We start from the raw sequence: 18,839 nt of genomic DNA, 5'->3' as shown, positions 1-18,839 counted from the left end.
TTTTTCTGTTCAAAAAATCGACACGAGGCAATGCAGCAAGACACCACCTAACCTACCACCATCCCCAACAAGTATATCGATAAAACCGAAATCCAAAACAAAAAAGTTAATAAAACCGACAATCATGTCAATAAAACTACTATTTATGTAGTAATTAATTAAACTTATCCGTTAATTAAGAGCCCGATTTGTTTACAAATTTTCTCCATTCCTCATCTTCTATATCACACACACAACACAAATACAGCCCAAATCCAAAACGCAAGAAAGGAATAAGAAAAAACCGTTAATTAGGGTTTAGTTCGTGTTTTTGAATTCGATTCAATTCAGAAACGATGATGGATGGAATAAGCAATGGAGGCATGTTGTATCACGAGGTGCAAGAATCGAAGCTCTGTGCTGTTCATTGCGTCAACACTGTTCTTCAAGGTCCGTTTTTCTCTGAATTCGACTTGGCTGCACTCGCTTCCGATCTCGATTGTAGAGAGAGGCAGATGATGATGCTTCCTGCTCACTCCGCGGCTGGTGATTTGTTTTCTCATAATGTTTCTCTTGACGGTGATTTCAGCATCCAGGTTCCTTTTCTTTTTACCCTAATTTTCTTATTTCTTATTCATTCAAATTGTTTATTTTTATTGTTATTATTGAGGTTTGAACAAATTGTTTGATTGTGTTTAATAGACGTTGATTATGGATAAGAAATACTCTTACACGGATTAATTAGATTAAAGTGTGTGTTTAGTGTTATATGTTATAGATATGAATGTAGCAGATATGAGGATGTTGTGTGGGAAGACTAGAAAGGATAGGATTAGAAATGGAAATATTAGAGAGTGTTGGGGGTAGCAACTATAGTAAAGAAGATGGTGGAGAATAGACTTAGGTGATTTGAGCATGTAGAGAGAAGACGACCAGATGGAGAGAAGTCAAACAACTAGAGGAAGAAGAAGACCTAGAAAGACTTTAGAGAAGTTATTAAGAAAGATTTTGAGATTAATGATTTGGATTGAAACATGGTCCTGGATAGAATATTATGGGGAAAATTGATCCATGTAGCTGAACCTACTTAGTGGGATAAGGTTTGGTTGTTTTTGCATCCTTCAAAATCATGAGTTTAAAACTGCGGATGAGTACCTTGTTGATGGTGTGTAATTTTGTAAGTAACTATGCTAGGTCTCTTTAAACTTTAGGGTTTGTAGGAACCGAACCCTGATGGGTCCTGTTAACTTCAACTTCAACTTTTCATTATTTTAAGGTATTGAATTGCAGGGGAAAATTGAAGTTTTTTCAAGTTCTGCTTGCATGGTGCTAGAGCTCTAGCACAACTATAGTAGCTATTTGACAACTTTTATTATTTAAAAAGAATGTACGTAGTTATATTTGTCATGCGTGACCCAATCTTTATTAATAAATTATTGAGGTGTGATGCAAATGATAGATAGGGTGTGTGGCGCCAACCTTTCTGGGATTACTTATTTCTAAAGTTATGCTTTTGCATTCCTGTCCATTGCCTTTCTTTTGTGTGATGAAATTAAAGTTGAGTTCTGGAAACAAGTCAACAACTAAAATTCATGGTATGATACTGTTATCTTTTTCTTGTTTTGAAACTTCGGTGTTGTTTGTTTGGGTTGTAATGAATGAAAGCGGGCCGTAAGTTTTGTTTTTGTCAAGGAATTTTGTTTTTGATTCTCTTGCGGTGCATGTGCATGACTAATACAAACATATCTCATTGTGTTTTGATTTGGTTGAAATTGTAACGTCGTATACGTCAAAGATGGTTTTTATGAAATTTGTATTTAGTGAGGGAATTATTTAGTTACCCATGTGAGATACGCATACGTCATAGTTGGTTTTTATGAGTTTTGTATTTAGCGAGGGAAATAGTTAGTTATGCATGCGAGATACGGATCTCTTTTGTTTTCATGCATGCTTTGTAATTGACACTGTTTGCATGCATTCATTGGAATTGAAACCAAATAATTATGTTTAATATAGGATAAAGCTTGAGCAATGATTAATTGAGGTTTAGGCAGTAGCACTTCACACACACTGCTAGTTTTATTTGACATTTTATTTAGTCTAATGTTTTTTTAAATTTTATAGTGGGAATATTACGTCAATTAAATGGTAACGTTTTATTAAGTCGGGTGTTATTTAGCTGTCTCTCCTTTCTTTTGTGTCGGTGAGTTAAAGGTGAGTTTCGAAAACAGCTTAAATTCATGGCATGATTGAGTGTGATGTTTTTTCTCTTATTTTGAAATTTTCTTGTTGTTTGGGGTGTTCAAATTTCAATGAAATCGAAACAATTGGCAAGCTTCTTTTCAGAAAAAAATTGTTTTTGACTCTCTAGTGTATGTGTGGCTAATGGTTAATACTAACAATAAACAAAGTCTGATTGTGGCATTAGTTTGAAAATGCGTTTTGGTTTGGCTGGAGTTCAGTTATGATGCATTATACTTCATAAATAGTTATGGTTGTTATAGTTTTTGTTTAGTAAGGGAACTGGTTAGTTACCCATTTTTGTTTTCACTCGTTTTGTAGTGGCACTATTAAACAAATAGCTACGTTGTTAAGCTTGGATAGCGTTGCGTATCACCAACCCCCTAAAATGCTATATAGCGGATAGCGGGATAAAAACCAGTGTACAAAGTAAACATAAATACTAAAAAATACACAAAATGAAAGAGATCACATACTTAACAGTTAAAAGAATCTAAAGTATACTATAGAGTAATAAAACTTAAGGAGCGAAGAAGAATAAAACAAAATTGAATTAATACTAGGAAGAAGAGAAGAACGATTATTTAAGAGAATCAAGAACATAACTTTACTCTTCAAGGGGATAGGATTGAAATTTATACCCTTAAAAAAACAACATTTAGAAAAAATAATTTGAGGAATTTATCCCCAAAATTCTAAGAGGGGGCGCAAATTAGCGGCTGTGATATCGGTTTGGGACCGCAATTAGCGGCCGCTACAACTGCTTTTGTCGTCTGCGGCTTGCAGACCAATATCGTCTTGCGGAAAGCTACCCCGCCATGCTATTTTGCTGTAATGGTGATATAGCTTGCTATTGACAACATACACAAATAGCATACAATATCGTTACAACTGAATAATTGAGTTTTATATAAATGGATATACTGACATCCTTTTCCCTTCCCCCTCGAATCATTTTACCCAAACATACAGTGGGAAATCTCATATCTGCCAGTATTTAAATAAATTGATTTAGGGAATTTTTAATATCTTTCTTATTTATGTACAGGTTGATACGATTAGGAAAATCTTTTTAATTCTAGAGATATGCAATTAGAACAACATAATTTCTATTTCATTAAATAATATAGGAATTCTGTATATATTCCATACAGTGATGCTTTGTTTGTACATTGAGTTGCTTAATCTCTACGATTTGTGTTATGATCATCTAAGCCCTGGCTGGTTTATGCCATCTGTCTTTGATGCTGAGTTTGTACATTGAGTTGTTTAATCTCTATGATTTGTGTCACAATCATCTAAGATAGCTTTGTGTTTCCAACATTCCAAAATATCAAACACCTGATAGCAGTATTTAACTAGAAGTTTCCAAATACATGATGTACATGTGCAATATGAAAATGTCTAGTGCGTCAGAATATTTGAAGTATCTATATAACATTTAGGGCCACCAAATAAATGAGACCTACTAAAACAAACAACGATGCCGGACTATCCTACTAGCATTATGGCTGGGGATTTGTGCTGGGCTTGGTACCAATAGGGATTTAAACTAACATACTGTATGGTAAGCAGATTCTTGTTCGTACTCCTTTCTCTTCATGGGTTAGACATCAATCCTTAGGTTACAAAATAGCAACCTAATTCCTCCTTGAGTACCATTGCCTAGTAGCTCTCTGACGAGTGAACCTTGCATAGCATGCCAAAGATCAAACACTTTTTTCGTTGTTCAGCCATCATAGGGTTCCGATGGCCTTTTATCAGACATGGCCTCTATAGTGGTCAATGTCTATGACTATATCCCTCTACCTTGTTACCATTGGGTGATCTTTGAAACCTACTATTTTTTTCCTTTTTCCTTTTTCTCTTCTACCAGGGGCTGGTCCTTTCTTTCTCACTCGTTTTGTTTACCCCTTGACTATCTTTCCCTTTCCATGTACTGAATTTTGTTGTTACTTGACTTTTTTGCTAGTTCCTGCATAGTGTGTAACATATATACTAGATTGTTACTTGTATTTGCACCCAATACCCTCATGGTTAAACCTCACAAGATTTCATATGGGTTTTGAATGAACAAAGATGAGAAAGGATGTATGAGTTTAGTGAGTGTGATTTGTGAGTTTTGGATGGTTAGTCTATAATGGATAGACATAAGAAGGGATTAGAACTTAGAAGGAGGGCATGTGATTATTTGAAAGAGATATTCGGGGCCTTTGGCTAGGAGGTGCAGATCTGTTTGAGATATTCTTGCTCTAACACCCATAGCATGCAACATATATTCTAGATTGTTCTTGTATTTGCACCTAATTCCTCATGGTTAAACCTTGTAAGATTCAAACGGGCTTAGAATGAACAAAGGTGAGAAAGGATATATGAGGAGTTTAGCGAGTTAATGATTTGTGAGTTTTGGAGGGTTAGTTGATGACGGATAATAATAATAAGGGATTTTAGGAGGGCATGTGATAATATGACAGATTTGGGGCATTTGGCTAGGAGGTGCAGACCCAAAAGATTTTGTTGTATCTTTGTAATTGGGGAATTTGTATCATTATGTCAAACCCTAGAAATGGGAGGAGAGCAGGAGTAAGGCCCTGAAGAATTTGATGCATCGTTAGAGGGAATCATATCTAGTAGCACGAAAAATGGGAGGAGAGCTAGAGAAAGGCCAGATGCTTCCTTGTAAGGAAATCATGTGAACGAAGCCCAAATTATTGGGATGTAATGGCATATTGTAATCCAATAACCAATGTTCATCTTTTAAGAAGGAAAAATAAGCCGAGCTCAAATAAATAAAAGATGGAGACGTGGGAGGGAAAACATATGTTTATGGTTCTATGCCTAAAATCAAGCTTCATCCTGTAAGTCACCTTGTCAGGCATGCACAAAACAAGAGTCCCAAAAGAAGATTGGAAGACAATATGTTAAAATTTCCACACCTTATGATATATGGTATGAACACATGTTTATAAGTTGGAACAATCTTCATGTTATAAGCCGATATTCTAAGATGGTATTAGAACCAAACTCAAGATCTATTGGGCCACCTGGAATCAGGTTTCCGCTATTAGGCCACCTATCATTTATATCCGGGCGCCAAGCCCAATTGAATTGGGCATGAGGGTACGTGTTAAGAGTTCCTCATCAAACAATATACGAGACATATATGGCCTGGACATATGTTTATGTGGGGGGCAATCTTCACTTTACAAGCTGGTTTTGTAAGGTTGTGTTAGGTCCAACCACAGTTCTAGGGCAATTCAACCATACTTCCACTATTACTCAGTTCGTAGACCTTGGGGAGAAGTGACGAAGTAGGTGAAAACAATCATCTCAATCTTGGAAGCATCCAGAGTAAATTATGTCCAAAAAAAGACAGATAAGGGGTTGTTTGCAGTGAAACCTAGGTACTCATGGTTCGTGAAAAATATGGAGATCTGTAACCAGGGTATGGATGCGACTATGACTTCGGAAAAGCTCATCAGAAGGTTACCAAAGTGCTTGTATGTGCTATGATTGTCGGTGACATGTGGAGGAGGCGTGGTAGATAGGTGGAGAAAGACTGTGTGAGAGGGTTTGTTAAATAGTATTTGCAGCCGGAGTTTTTGGGGTTCTGTAGGTCGAGAGATTACACAGGCAATGGATTAAGGTTTTCCCTGAAAAATAACAAAAGAAATTCCAGTGGCAAGGAATGGAACAATTGTAATTTGGTGCCATGATAGAGGAGAGCAAAAACTTTAAAGATAACAGGTTTTGAAAATTGTTTGACACCAATAGACAGTGGATTCACCAATTAAACACGATTAGGGGTTGCCTCACTTTAGGATCTAGATACCATGTTTAATAAGAGACACAGACACAATATTGTGAAACTGTCCACTACACAACACTGTGTCTCTTTTTAGGGGCTTAAATCAATAAATGAGTAGAATAATTACATAAAATTTATCTCTATTTATAAGATACAATACGAAATAACTGATCTATACAATAAATGTATGAATGCTAATCGTATTTTCAACACAGCTGATACATTATCCAGCCTCTGGATTCAAAATCCAAGTTCCATCACTGTTTTGTATATTTTCATCTGTTATTAATATTTTTTTGGTAGGCATTATTGGACTTTTGATCCGATGCAATTTTATGAGTTAACTTAATTGTGCAAAGCCTTTCTTGTAGGTTTTACAAAAGGCTTTGGAGGTGTGGGACCTACAAGTCATTCCTCTTGATTCTCCAGTTGCCGAGCCGGCCCAGGTTGATCCAGAGCTGGAAAATGCCTTCATTTGTCATTTGCAAGATCATTGGTTTTGTATCCGCAAAGTGAATGGAGAGTGGTATAACTTTGACAGTCTCTACGCAGCTCCACAGCACCTTTCCAAGTTTTACCTTGCAGCCTATCTCGACTCTTTGAAAGGCTCTGGATGGAGCATATTCCTGGTGAGAGGAAATTTTCCAAAAGAGTTTCCCATCTCTTCGGCTGAAGCTTCCAACGGTTTCGGCCAGTGGCTTTTACCTGAAGATGCTGAGAGAATAACTAAATCTTGTAACTCAGTACAGCAGGCTCCACAACAAGAAAGAGTTGAGGAAAGGCAACAATATTCAAATCAGTTTCTTTCACGCGAGGAAGCTGAACTGTTTTCGGACATGGAAGATGAGGATCTAAAGGCGGCTATAGCAGCTAGTCTGATGGATTCTACCCCCATTGTGACCAATATTGCTGAAGCTAGTAATCCTCAAAATAATGACAAGCAAAAGAGTATACAAGTGGAAACCATTGAAGAAGCTAGTGTACCTCCCAGTGATAAAAACAATCAACAAGATGCGTCTTCTTTAGGCGGTGATAACTCTCAAAGGGAAAACCAGAATAAAGAGAAGAACACTCTCTGAGTTGAGAGTAGTGTGGTTTTATTTGCACCTGGTTTGTTTTTGCAATTGAGGACAATAATCTATGTCGGTTTAGTTGGTTAAAACATACATCAGTGGCTTCAAGTCATGGTTCTGTGCAGTATACACATTCTCACATGGATTGCATGATTTATTTTATACTGTAAGGAAAAGCCTTCAACGTGTTAATCTGATTATGATATTATTATCAACTTTTGACAATGATTTTTAAAACCCTTGATCATTTCCATCTGATTGTAAAGTTGTTTTTAGTATTCACTTTTATACTAGGTAAAAAATATATGAATCAATTATTTGGAAATGCCTCACATATAAAATGGAATCCAAATGTAATTTACTAGCATGAAAATAATCTATGACATGAGATGCCATACTTGATTTTCTTTGTACAAAGATCATTGAAAAATACTTAAGAATTATTATCTTTTGGGTTCTGAAAAAATAAATAAATAAAAACAGACTTTTTTTTTTTTTAATTTTACCTTTTGAAAAATACTTAAGAATTATTATCTTTTGGGTTCTGAAAAAGAAAATAAACAAATAAAAACAGACTTTTTTTTTTTTTTTTTAATTTTACCTTTTAAAGGTGAAGGTGAACAAGTATGTAGTTGCATATTTAAATTCGCGTCCTTACAATCAGTAAAAGTGAACAAGTACGTAGTTGCATATTTAAATTCGCGTCCTTACAATTGGTGTCTCTGCACGACTATTAATTGTCAAAGCCAGCGATTGATGTTTTTGCACACCTACCAATTGTCAGAGCTAGTGTGTGACACTATTTCTGCCTAATTCACAATACATTTACTCATTTTATCCATCAAAAGAAGTGAGGTAAAGAGATCCAATCAACAATCACCTCCCTTAGAAAAGTGTCAATATTTTAAGCTCACCCACTGAAACCGAAAGTTTGATATCAATACAAAAAAACAAACGCCTTCTAGCAAAATGACCTCATCTTTGAAAATATATTTTCTTATAGTAAAATGATTTCATCTTTGAAATGATCTTTTTCAAGTCTTTTTTTTGTCCTATTTTGTTCTAAAATAGTGATTTATTTGATATTATTCCATTTAGCTAGTTTAGTTGATACTGAGTGGACATCGGTAGAGAGCGAGTTCGAACTCACGACATTTCATTTGTTCATTTTTAAAAGGTAAATTTCAGCCATAAATTATTTGACCCAAAAAAATAATGTCATTTTAATAAATAAAATATATTTAAAATGATCATTATTTTCAATTTTTAATATAAAATTTTAAACTAATGTTAAATCCTTGAAAAATTGTAGGTTGGCATAAGAGACTTTCAAAGCAAAATGCCACTCTACTTTTAGGCTGGAAAATGAAAACCTCCCTAGAAATTACATAATTCAGGGACCACTTTTACCATAAAATTCATAACAACAATAATAAGAGAAAAACTACATAAAAAAAGAGGGAAGAAAACAAAACAAAATTCTTAAATTAATAAAAAAAAACATTCACTGTTTTTCTTCCTTCTCTTGCTTTTTAGCAACACTGATCCTTTCTTCTTTTTCTTCCTCTAAAATGGATTCATCTCAACGATTATTCAACAGAGAAAGAACTCTTCATCAGATCCTTGGAGGTGGTCAAGGTAACACCATTTTCTCATACTTTTTGCTTAAAAATCTTAACTTTATTCATCATTTCATTCAAATTTTCATTCTTGTTTTTGTTTACGTTCTTTTAATGCTATTTAGAATCTAAATAGCCAAATGGGCTGTGCTTGTTTTGTTTCAATTCAATTTTGAAAAAATGATCCTTGACCTTGAAGTTGATTTTGAATGAATGAATGATATTTTTCAATGCAGTTGCAGACTTGATACTATGGAGGAGGAAGAATCAAACTGTGATGATATTGTTGGTGACATTAGCTGTATTTGTTGTGTTTGAGAGATCTGGTTATACCCTTTTGTCTCTTGTTTCTAATGTTCTTCTCCTTCTTGTTGTTATTCTTTTTCTTTGGGCTAAATCAGCTGCAATTCTCAATAGGTAAATCAAATACCCTCAAATTTATGTTTCTTTTTAGTATATACTTTGACTTGGATTGGATCTTCTTGAATTGAACCCTTAAGGATTTGTTTGGATTGACTTATTTAAGCTTACGAAATGACTGGGTTTATTGATCATTGATCATCTATATTTCAAATTCAGATATTTATTCTGATCATCTATAGCCATTAGGGATTAGGGATTAGGGATTCAGATTCTATGCAATAACTGCTTGATTCAATAAATGTATGATGTAGTTTTTTTTAAGACGAAATGGTGATAACCATTAGAAACTCACACACTGACACACAACTGTGAGAGTCAGGGTTTGAACCCTGGTGTTGGCGTCCCAAATCTAGATCTAGATAAAGATGTGATGTTTACTTCTACTTGTGCGGTTAATCGAAGTCCAATGTAATGATTCAACCGGTTTCTTCATGACTCGACATGACTAAACATCTGGAACGTGACAATGTAATGATTCACCGGGTTCCCTTCATAACTCATGACTAAACATCTAGAACGTGACTTGGATGACCGAACAATTGTTAATAGTCAATGCTTTACATTTATCAATAAAATCTACAAAAGCATGATAAACTTTTGTTTATTTTACAGACCTGCTCCACCTCTACCACAATTGCATTTGTCAGATGAAATGACAAATGAAATCGCAGCTTTTATCCAAACCAGAGTTAATAATCTGTTTTCAGTTTCTCATGATATTGCCCTTGGTAAGGACTCAAGGCTGTTTCTCAAAGTAGCTGCTTACCTATGGTTAATTTCTGTTGTTGGCGGCTTCACTGATTTTCTTACCTTGGCATACACCAGTAAGTTTCTTCGCATTATTTCATCAAAATACCTTTAAGACATGTTTGGATTGAACTATTTGAGCATAAGTATTTACCAAACTATTTAAGAGACCTTAAATAAGCAGCTTATGACACGTCCATAAGCTGTTTTTGACTTATTTTTATAAACTCTTTTTTGACTATGTTGCAGGTCTCTTTATTCTTCTTACTTTACCTGCACTCTATGAAAGATATGAAGATTACATTGATAGATTTGTTTTGAAGTGCTACAACAAATTATGCCAATTGTATAGGAAAATAAATGAGGAATATATCAGCAGAGTCCAATACTGGATTCTGGAGAAGCAAAAGCTGAGCTGAGTTTGTATTTTATTTTCACATTCATTTTTGGTAAATTGTTTCTATTACTCTTTGAAATATTTCTTACATGATTGTGGTTGAGAGTATAGTGATCTTCTCCATCTTGAAATGGAGTTTATTCCTTTTGCATTTTTCAACTTCAATGATTGACATGATTTTTGAACAATATTTCTCATTAAATGTGTGTTTGATGTTTGACACGTATCAGTGTTTGACATTGACACGTAAAAAAGTGGGATATCCTTAGAGGCCGATAGAAAATTGTATAAAATTTGGTGTGATTCATGAATATGCTCATAAGGCGATGATTTGATCATGAAAGTATCATTCCGTGTAGGTCCGTTCAACCATGTGCAAGTAGGGCTGTTAATGGTACACTTCGTGCGAAAAATTGAATCGAACTAAACTAAATTATAGTAAAATTCACTCGAACTAAATCAAACTGTTTCAATTTATTAAGAACCGAATAGAACCAAAATTATTGGTTTTGTATACTGTTTCGAAATTCTGAACTGTAACGAACCAACTTCAATATTCAGTTTCGATTATTTTAACTTCAGTTCGATTTGATTCAGTTTATGGATTTTTTTAAAAAGTAACCAAATTGTAAATGTACAGACACTTGCAGAGTTGGCATCCACTGAAGATAACTATGGGGCTAGAATTTTTGTATGCTTATTGGCACAACTCGCTGAGAAAGATGGCTAGGAACATGACATAATTTCTGTTCTGAATCTGGTGGCAACTATCTTAGCATGGAATAGGGACAACAATCGGAATTCATGCTTCTTTGTAACAACTTTCATGCCCATCTTGATTTTAGTTCTTAGCACTTTGAGTTCAGTGCATGCCCAACAATTATTCTTTCTTACCCTTAACAATTATTCTCCTACCTCTACAATTTGTTCAATTTGACTACAATACCTTAAATAAGTAATTGATATTTGAAAAAAAAAAACAAAAAATTACCTTTTGAAAAAAAAAATTATAATTTATACATTTTCGAAAGACTCTAAATTATGGTATTCTGGTAACATACAAAAATAAAAAACAGTTTAGGCAACACAAAAAAAGTTGTCTAAAGTGATTGCCTACATTTCTGCTTTGTTTTACAAAATATTAGGGGGTAAAAATTAGATCCATTAAGAGAAAATTTATCCAATCCATCCATTAAAAAATCTATCCAATCAATTCACCACAAAAAAAAAATGATAACCATACTCTTCTATGACAGCGAAAATGTCATGAGAACACACTTCTCAATCAAATAAGATCATCCTCTCTCACAGCGAGAGAGACAATGCTAGCATTTGACTCGAAGTCTTTCTCTGACGCTGCCTCATCAGGACACGTATACTTTATATGTCTAATCTTTCCACATTTACAATATTTATGTTTCATTGTTTTTCTTCACATAAGTTTGATGAATTTTTTCAACATATATATTTTCAACCAAACTCATCAGTAACCACATGTGTGCTCAAAAATATGTGTTTGTGAATTTGAACTTCTTATGTTTCTGTGAATTTGAAATTGCATGTTTCTTACAAGTTTTGTTTCTTAGCTCTTGTTAGATTGTAAGTGATGAAGTAACCAAAATTCATAGTTTTTATACTCTTTAATTTTTATCATTTTCACTAAACTTAAGAACCCGACGTTTTTTAGAAACCGGGTCCGCGCTTTGAATGGTTTTTCGGCTCGATTCCAGTTCAAACTAATTAGTAGGTTTATTAAGTTGATTGAACCGAAACCAAGATTTTCTCCCGAATCAACCGGATGATCCAGTTTGGTTTTAACAACATTGCTTGGGATAGTTTTAACTACCTCAATTTGAAATGTATAACACAATACATCAAGTTTTGAGTAAAATACATAACATTTTTAAATAAAATATCAAACATTATTTTCAAATATAAGACTTACATTTAGCATGCTAAGAAGAATACAAATACCTGGCTAATCATTAACCATTACAAACTGTTTTCATCTCAAACCAAGCCAAACAAGAAGGAAATCACAAATACACTAAGCTAAATTATTCAACTAAAGAATAATCTACTTCATATTTTAAATGTCTGAAACACCAATCAAAAAAATAAAAGTCTGTTTTAGAATCTGGAGGTCTGTATGTATTTGTATTACTCCAATTCCAACCATACTTTATATAATTCCAATTATTCCAATTGTACATTATGCATTGGTTTGTAGCATTAACTTCATACACATAATTGCGCTCATACCCAAATCTCTCGGGGTTGCTCAATGCCTGACAGTTCCTCCGAAAAACATAAAATAATGCAATGTCGCCCAAACTTTTCATCTTAACATAATGCATGCTCGACAAGTCTATCTTGTAAGCACACCTTCGAAAAAAATCAAACATTAAAAGTTGCTCGTCACAATTAACCAACCAAAAAATCTCCGAAGAATAATATTTTGGGTTATTCTCGAGGTTTAGAAATTGAATATTTCTGGAATTCAAGTTCAATACCCCTATATTGGCATTGTTAGTGACCACATATATTATATTATTGAAAACCACAAAGTCGGTTACAATCTCCGGTTCTACGGTTGAATAAGTAACCCAACGATAGTGTCGCGATTGATAGACATACAAACTCCTAGACCGAATGCATAAAACCACCAAGACAAATTCTTTGTCGTCCGAGGATTTCTCAAAAGCAAGCAAGGCTCGGTATTCATCAAATCTACGAGAATTAACCCTAAAGGTGGCATTGATTACCCTTTTAATTCTTGTAAACGGATTGAATAGAAGAAATGAATTATTATTATTATTGACCATGATGAAATATCTGCTAGAAGCCCTAACATAGGTAAACTTTGTGGGCGGGAAGCTACTCATGATCTTCAAATCGTAAACTTTTTGATTAGGTATGGTAATAAAAGAATATGATATAGAAGTAGTACCGCGAAACAAAATACGAACCAGCAATGGTTCCTTGGATGACAAGATATTTGATTTATGAAAAGTCCTCCAACTCTTGCAAACACCAGAAAACTGAAAAAGATCCTCAAAATCTAGGGTTTTGCAAATGATAACAAGCGCATCCCAAGGAAGTTCTTCTCTATTCACACGTTTCAAACGTTTTAGCTCCTTGAGAGAAGATGAAGACTCCATGAAAATCACCTGTAAAAAGATCCGTAGGTAGAGGAGAAGAAATATTCCTTGGTAAAATCTACACTTTGCTTTTGTGGATATGGTAGGGCTGGTAAAATCTTTTTATACCTAGGTTAGAGAAGAAGCCATATGAATTGGACTTCTTCTTTTTTTTACCAGAAAGTTAATTAGGTATGATTAACAAATTTAAGAATTAAAGAACAATTCTAACTAATTTTCTTTAAAATACCAAGAATTCTTAATAATTGACCAATGACAAACTTATCAAAAAAAATATTATCTTTGTTTTATTCTATTATATGAGTGAAAATTCTCATTCTACCTTTCATTTATCTCAAGATCACTAAATTTTTCAATATTAACAAAAATCTTTTAGAATGTGTTCTAAAAGAATTCTTTCATACTTTATTTGATATTTAAACTCTTATAGATGTTTATCTCAATTTAATAATCATTTCTCCCTTACAGATTTTATACTTGGGAGCTGTGAACTATTATATTTTTATCATTAACTTAACTCATAACATTCAAAAACAATATGTATAATATTCTAAATAGATAAAAAGAAACTTTTCATTAATTTTTTTTTTTTAAAAAAACACCTCTTCAAAACCTAGAGGCAGATGATCTTTGAGTTGCTTATCACAGAGAGTGTGCCTTAAAGTAGTGCTTCTTCATGATCTTGATTGACACATTTATGTTTGTGCACAAAAGTGCAACCTACGTGGATGTGGTTTATCTCAAATATTTCATCAACTTAGAGTCCATTCACGAAGGAAATTGGGGTGCCGCCTGCTTAATTTTCATGTACTCCAATCCGAACAAAGGTTGTAAATGGACGACAAAGCAAATGACAGGCTCATGCACCTAATTTAAGGTAATTTCCAAATCTCTCTATTAAGTTACAAACAACTTTTTTTTTACACTTGTTACTAATATTTTCATTCTTATTCGTTTTTCATCGATGGATCCTTGCCCAGTATCACCGTATTCACGAGTTTATATGTGACATGTTCTATACTGATAATTATCCATTTGCTTGTCGGTTTATCCCTTGCAAAGGGAATACTGCTATCTTGTCGTTCCGTGTGTATATTGACTGGACTCAACATGATAACATTGTCTAGATATCATACAATACTCACCAGGAAAGAATTTCATTCGACCACATTTCCTTATACTCTAGATGGTTGGTATGTGGGACCAATATCATGTGCAGGTATATGCCCGAACGGTGCATACTGCAGTTTGGGTACGTGCAAATCATTCTGAGGTCCCCCTTCCAGGTTGCTCCTATTAGTATTGTCCGCAGAGAGTTGGATTGACATTTTAGCAGATTTTGAGAGTCGTCTGGTACCGGGGGAGTACCGGAGTCAAGAAGCCACATCTAAGTGGCACTATGCTGAGGATTACATGACTTGGTTTTATTCTGTGTCACACCCTTACATGACACCAAACGCCCCTGGACGTCCACCTAGGCCTACTCATGAGGAGATCCTGGAGAATGAACAGGCCATGGGTGACCATGACGTTGATTTGTTAACGCTATGTCAAAACATTATGTGAATTACAAGACATGGCATAGAGTTTGGGCTGTTTGAGAGAGGTGGCAGTGAAACAGTAGCCCTAGCACGTTCCATCCTTACCGAGGTACAGAATGCTTTGGGTTACCGTAGCCAGAGAAGGAGTCTGGGGTGTGAGGATTAGGCATACTCAATAGACTATGCTTTTGATTGTATTGTGTTTATTTTTCATCAACTTTGAGAAGAGTTGTGGTACTATTATATTCGGTTTCTATAATATTCTATTTTATTAACGCATTACTCAGTTCTACAATCTTCGTTTTTATTAATTGTTGAAACAAATAACGGCAATTTTAATCGAATTAAAACTAGTTTGGTTTGAAGATAACAAAATTTTAGTAAACTGATTCAGGAAAATACACTCAGGCAATAATTCTTATATGCATCTCCGAATTAACTCCACACACATAATTCGGAGATGTATCTGCAAATTTACACTAGGATGAATTCAGAGATGCATTTCTGAACTAAATTTAGGCAAAAACTCGTATTTGGTGCGTTCGGAGATGTATCTCCGAATTCACCTAAGGATATTTTTAGATTTTCAGAAGTGTCTCCATTATACAAGGATGCAATGAGAAATTACAATTTTTTAATTGTACAATTTTTTTATAAAAGAATGGGCCGAATCCCAACACAAGTATAATTTTTAAATAATAAAAATAAGATAATCCTAAAGAATCAGAATAACAAATGAAAAAAAAGTAACTACTTTGTTTTGGGAAATGAAGTTTTAAAAACAGAAGTGAAACTTTGAATATGACTAGAATCACATTGATATTATAATTCTTTTTTCTCATTCTTCGATACAATTCCTCATAACAGAAGATCATAATGGTTCTTACCGCTGAACAACAGCCTCACAGCTTTTCTGCTAGAACCCTTTATAAACTCACTTCCATAGTCTGCAATAGGAATGAAACCAGATCCCCGGCCACCGCCTCTATGCTGCATTTTTCGTTTACATTAGAGATAACATTATATGTTAGGATAAACCTAAGTATTGTTGTTGAGGCATACCTCATGCTCTGGTATGTACACAATAATTGGCTGCTTACACAACTTTGATAATACCTGCAAGAATATGGACATAAGTCAGTATTTGAGTTTTTCGTTCGCAGGGTTTTCACATCAGTTCAGATTGCATTTAGTATTTTGTTTTTTCGGAACAACTGAGACAGCATTTAGTGAACTGTTATCTTGTGAATAATTTTTGTGATTTCATCTGTTGAATCAATGATGCCGAAGCATTACAATGAACTTCAATACGTGATATATTTCTTCATCGGGTCTTTCAACAATCGCATCAATTCAGGTTGAATTCAGTTAAGTGTCATCTTTAGAAATCTATTATGAAAACTTACATTAAACTTGATATAAACATCAAATAGAAAATCTATTTATTCCTTAGGAGACAAAACGCAAGCATGATATTTTTAAGAAGATCACCGACCAATAGTTCTGATTCTCCTCCCCAGAAATTTGGTTGTACAATCCGCCTGCAGTAACTGCAAAATAACACAACCAATCATGGCGTTAAATACGAATTAAAAAATACTTCAAGATCTTCATTTTATGTTAATGTGTCGAAAACATACCGTTGTAAAGGCTCATCAACCGTAACAGCAATGATGGCTTCTTCGTATAACTTACGATCTCCTACATTTTCACATATAGCTTCTTTGACTGCCATTCTTAATTCATCTGTGTTATCATTAGCAAGTCAAAACATTGAAAAGGAAAAAAAAACGAGATAGGAAGATGAGTATCTCAGCTTAATAATTGAACCAGCAAAACTATCATGCATAAGCTTTATGTTACATAATGAACATTTTGTTAACTTAAAGCAAGATAAACAAATGAGTATCAATGTCTTCTTGCCAGTATATCAGCATACCTGCATTTTCTCTCTCCTCGCGTTGGTTAAGAGCAACTCCTTTGTTGTGAGCCATTCCTTTTACCTGATTTCACAGAACCAACTGTTTTTACCACTTATCTCTAAATTTAACTTGAACAACTTGCTAAGGTGGAAGCTCAAACTAACGAAGGACTTGACAACTAACTTATAACAGATTGTGTCATTGAAATTCAACTTAAATATTGGAATTAGCAATGTTCAAAAGATGGAACTTACCAGGGCGCGAAACAGACACCGCCCATCCCCTGTAACCTTGTGAACTGAAAAACGTTCAAGTTTCTTCATTGCCGCAGACTGTCCACCACTGTGAAGACATACATAAGGAGAGATCAAACACAGCTCATCAGAATATTCTAAACCATTAACAAAAGAGTTCAAAATCTAATCCTCTTTAAACATCATAAACATCCTGCTTTATCTTTCCTTCTTTAAAAGACTTATATCCAGCACCAACGTTCTAAAAATGATCCGTTTCTGCGTAAACGGCCGCGACAAAACGATATCAAAAGGTGCCGATACCAATTAAAAATGGTCCATTACCATGAAATAGCCGCGATAAAACGGTACCATAAAGTGCCGATGCAGATACCATTATTCACTGATTTAATGATAAGAATTTTTTTTTGGTAAATTCACATCGCGACGACCGCAATCAGTGTAACAAAGGCAACAATAAACCTAAAAACATATTTCAACCTAATTAACATGAAAATTAAAAAGACTGAGTTTTAGCGAAAATGAGAAAACTAAATTACTCACATGGATGAACCAATTCTAGCGAAGAAGAGAGTGCTAGAACTTCCAGCTCCGAATAAGCTTACGTTCGGATTAAAGGTAGAAACAATGGAAGGAAGTGGTGAAGAAACAATCTCAAATTTTGCTGTACCGTCTTTCAATTGCTTAAGAATATTATTCTCCTCTGATTCATGTTTCAACAAAAATATTAGCAATGTTGAAAAGTTAGGGTTAGAGTTAGTGTTGAGAAGTTGTGAAATTACCGTTGAGAAGGTTTTGCGCCATGAAAATTGACAAGGAATTGCAATGGAGAGAAAACGACACTCTTCTGTTCGTTCAAGATATTTCAAATTTTGTTATTTTTTTGGAATGCAGTATTCAACTTTTTTAGATATGGTTTTATTATCTTATTATCTAATATAAATAAATGTGACATATTAATTTTAAAAAAATATTCTGTTAGTTTAATTGGTTGTTTTTGTTAAATTTTATGAAGAAAAAAATTTTAATTTTACATAAGAGTCCCGCATGTGTTTTAAACAATGATATTAGGTTCAAATTTGAAAGAAAAAAAAAGGTTCATTTAAAAAAAGTTTCAAATTTGAAGAATTTTGTTTTCGAAATTTTTTTAAAAATCGCAAATAATTATATATATATATATATATATATATATATATATATATATATATATATATATATATATATATATATATATATATATATATATATATATATATATATAAATTCTTCAAGTTTTCTTTCAATCACAATCACATGCACACAATTTAATTTACACTCTAAATGTTGTTATTTTAAGAGTTAAGAGTACAATAAGAAAAAAAATTCTAAGAGCTATAACCACTATAAAATTTCAAATGAATTTTGATAATAGTAAAAAAAATATATATAACTTACAATATGCAATCATTTAAGAGAGATAATGACTTCTTTTCAACGTTATAAGATAATGATTTTCAATGGGTCGGACTAGTTTTGTCACCCCTAAAATAATAAATAATTATTAAATTTTAATCCCATCAACGTTGCGTGGCAAAAAAGTAAATTTATTTGTTTATTTTAAAAGTTATTCTGATTTATAATTATAATTAGAAGGGTGATGGTTTCAATTAAGATATTAAAAATAAATATCTTTAG

General features: G+C 33.7%; 4 protein-coding genes across 5 annotated transcripts; 2 read left to right on the top strand and 2 right to left on the bottom strand.

Annotated features, from left to right (window-relative positions):
• On the top strand, positions 1 to 7,258 carry LOC131601268 (ataxin-3 homolog). The gene is made up of 2 exons (XM_058873039.1): positions 1 to 575; positions 6,400 to 7,258. The coding sequence occupies exons 1-2, from the start codon at positions 336 to 338 to the stop codon at positions 7,105 to 7,107; spliced, it is 948 nt and encodes a 315-aa protein (XP_058729022.1). The 5' UTR covers positions 1 to 335; the 3' UTR covers positions 7,108 to 7,258.
• Positions 7,259 to 8,524: 1,266 nt separating this feature from the next.
• On the top strand, positions 8,525 to 11,212 carry LOC131601269 (reticulon-like protein B12). 2 transcript variants are annotated; one of them, XM_058873042.1, is made up of 5 exons: positions 8,525 to 8,739; positions 8,957 to 9,137; positions 9,756 to 9,967; positions 10,140 to 10,339; positions 10,928 to 11,212. In XM_058873042.1, exons 1-4 carry the CDS (start codon positions 8,673 to 8,675, stop codon positions 10,307 to 10,309), a joined length of 630 nt encoding a protein of 209 aa, XP_058729025.1. In that variant the 5' UTR covers positions 8,525 to 8,672; the 3' UTR covers positions 10,310 to 10,339; positions 10,928 to 11,212. The 2 variants fall into 2 exon arrangements, with proteins under 2 accessions (XP_058729025.1, XP_058729023.1); XM_058873040.1 differs by lacking the exon at positions 10,928 to 11,212 and having other exon boundaries at positions 8,526 to 8,739; positions 10,140 to 10,446.
• A 1,040-nt stretch (positions 11,213 to 12,252) lies between these two features.
• LOC131606225 (uncharacterized) lies at positions 12,253 to 13,782 on the bottom strand. The gene has a single exon (XM_058878488.1). The coding sequence runs from the start codon at positions 13,446 to 13,448 to the stop codon at positions 12,345 to 12,347; it is 1,104 nt and encodes a 367-aa protein (XP_058734471.1). The 5' UTR covers positions 13,449 to 13,782; the 3' UTR covers positions 12,253 to 12,344.
• Positions 13,783 to 15,725: 1,943 nt separating this feature from the next.
• On the bottom strand, positions 15,726 to 18,068 carry LOC131606224 (OVARIAN TUMOR DOMAIN-containing deubiquitinating enzyme 3). The gene is made up of 8 exons (XM_058878487.1): positions 17,948 to 18,068; positions 17,709 to 17,868; positions 17,166 to 17,253; positions 16,929 to 16,992; positions 16,630 to 16,735; positions 16,485 to 16,539; positions 16,052 to 16,105; positions 15,726 to 15,979 (listed from the first exon to the last, which is right to left on the bottom strand). The coding sequence occupies exons 1-8, from the start codon at positions 17,967 to 17,969 to the stop codon at positions 15,848 to 15,850; spliced, it is 681 nt and encodes a 226-aa protein (XP_058734470.1). The 5' UTR covers positions 17,970 to 18,068; the 3' UTR covers positions 15,726 to 15,847.
• Between the last annotated feature and the right edge of the window lie 771 nt (positions 18,069 to 18,839).

Source organism: Vicia villosa, linkage group LG5 (assembly GCF_029867415.1).
Source record: "Vicia villosa cultivar HV-30 ecotype Madison, WI linkage group LG5, Vvil1.0, whole genome shotgun sequence".
Classification (NCBI taxonomy): Eukaryota; Viridiplantae; Streptophyta; class Magnoliopsida; order Fabales; family Fabaceae; genus Vicia; species Vicia villosa.
The sequence above is the reverse complement of the archived record's forward strand: the minus strand, read 5'-3'. Positions and strand labels throughout refer to the sequence as shown.

Coding starts and splice junctions, on each gene's coding strand:
- LOC131601268 (XM_058873039.1), top strand. CDS start 336: ATGATGGATGGAATAAGCAATGGAGGCATGTTGTATCACGAGGTGCAA. Junction 576..6,399: donor ACGGTGATTTCAGCATCCAG/GTTCCTTTTCTT, acceptor CCTTTCTTGTAG/GTTTTACAAAAGGCTTTGGA.
- LOC131601269 (XM_058873042.1), top strand. CDS start 8,673: ATGGATTCATCTCAACGATTATTCAACAGAGAAAGAACTCTTCATCAG. Junction 9,138..9,755: donor TCAGCTGCAATTCTCAATAG/GTAAATCAAATA, acceptor TTTATTTTACAG/ACCTGCTCCACCTCTACCAC. Junction 9,968..10,139: donor TCTTACCTTGGCATACACCA/GTAAGTTTCTTC, acceptor ACTATGTTGCAG/GTCTCTTTATTCTTCTTACT.
- LOC131606225 (XM_058878488.1), bottom strand. CDS start 13,448: ATGGAGTCTTCATCTTCTCTCAAGGAGCTAAAACGTTTGAAACGTGTG.
- LOC131606224 (XM_058878487.1), bottom strand. CDS start 17,969: ATGGCGCAAAACCTTCTCAACG. Junction 17,254..17,708: donor GCTAGAATTGGTTCATCCAT/GTGAGTAATTTA, acceptor ATGTCTTCACAG/TGGTGGACAGTCTGCGGCAA. Junction 16,540..16,629: donor GTTGATGAGCCTTTACAACG/GTATGTTTTCGA, acceptor GTTATTTTGCAG/TTACTGCAGGCGGATTGTAC.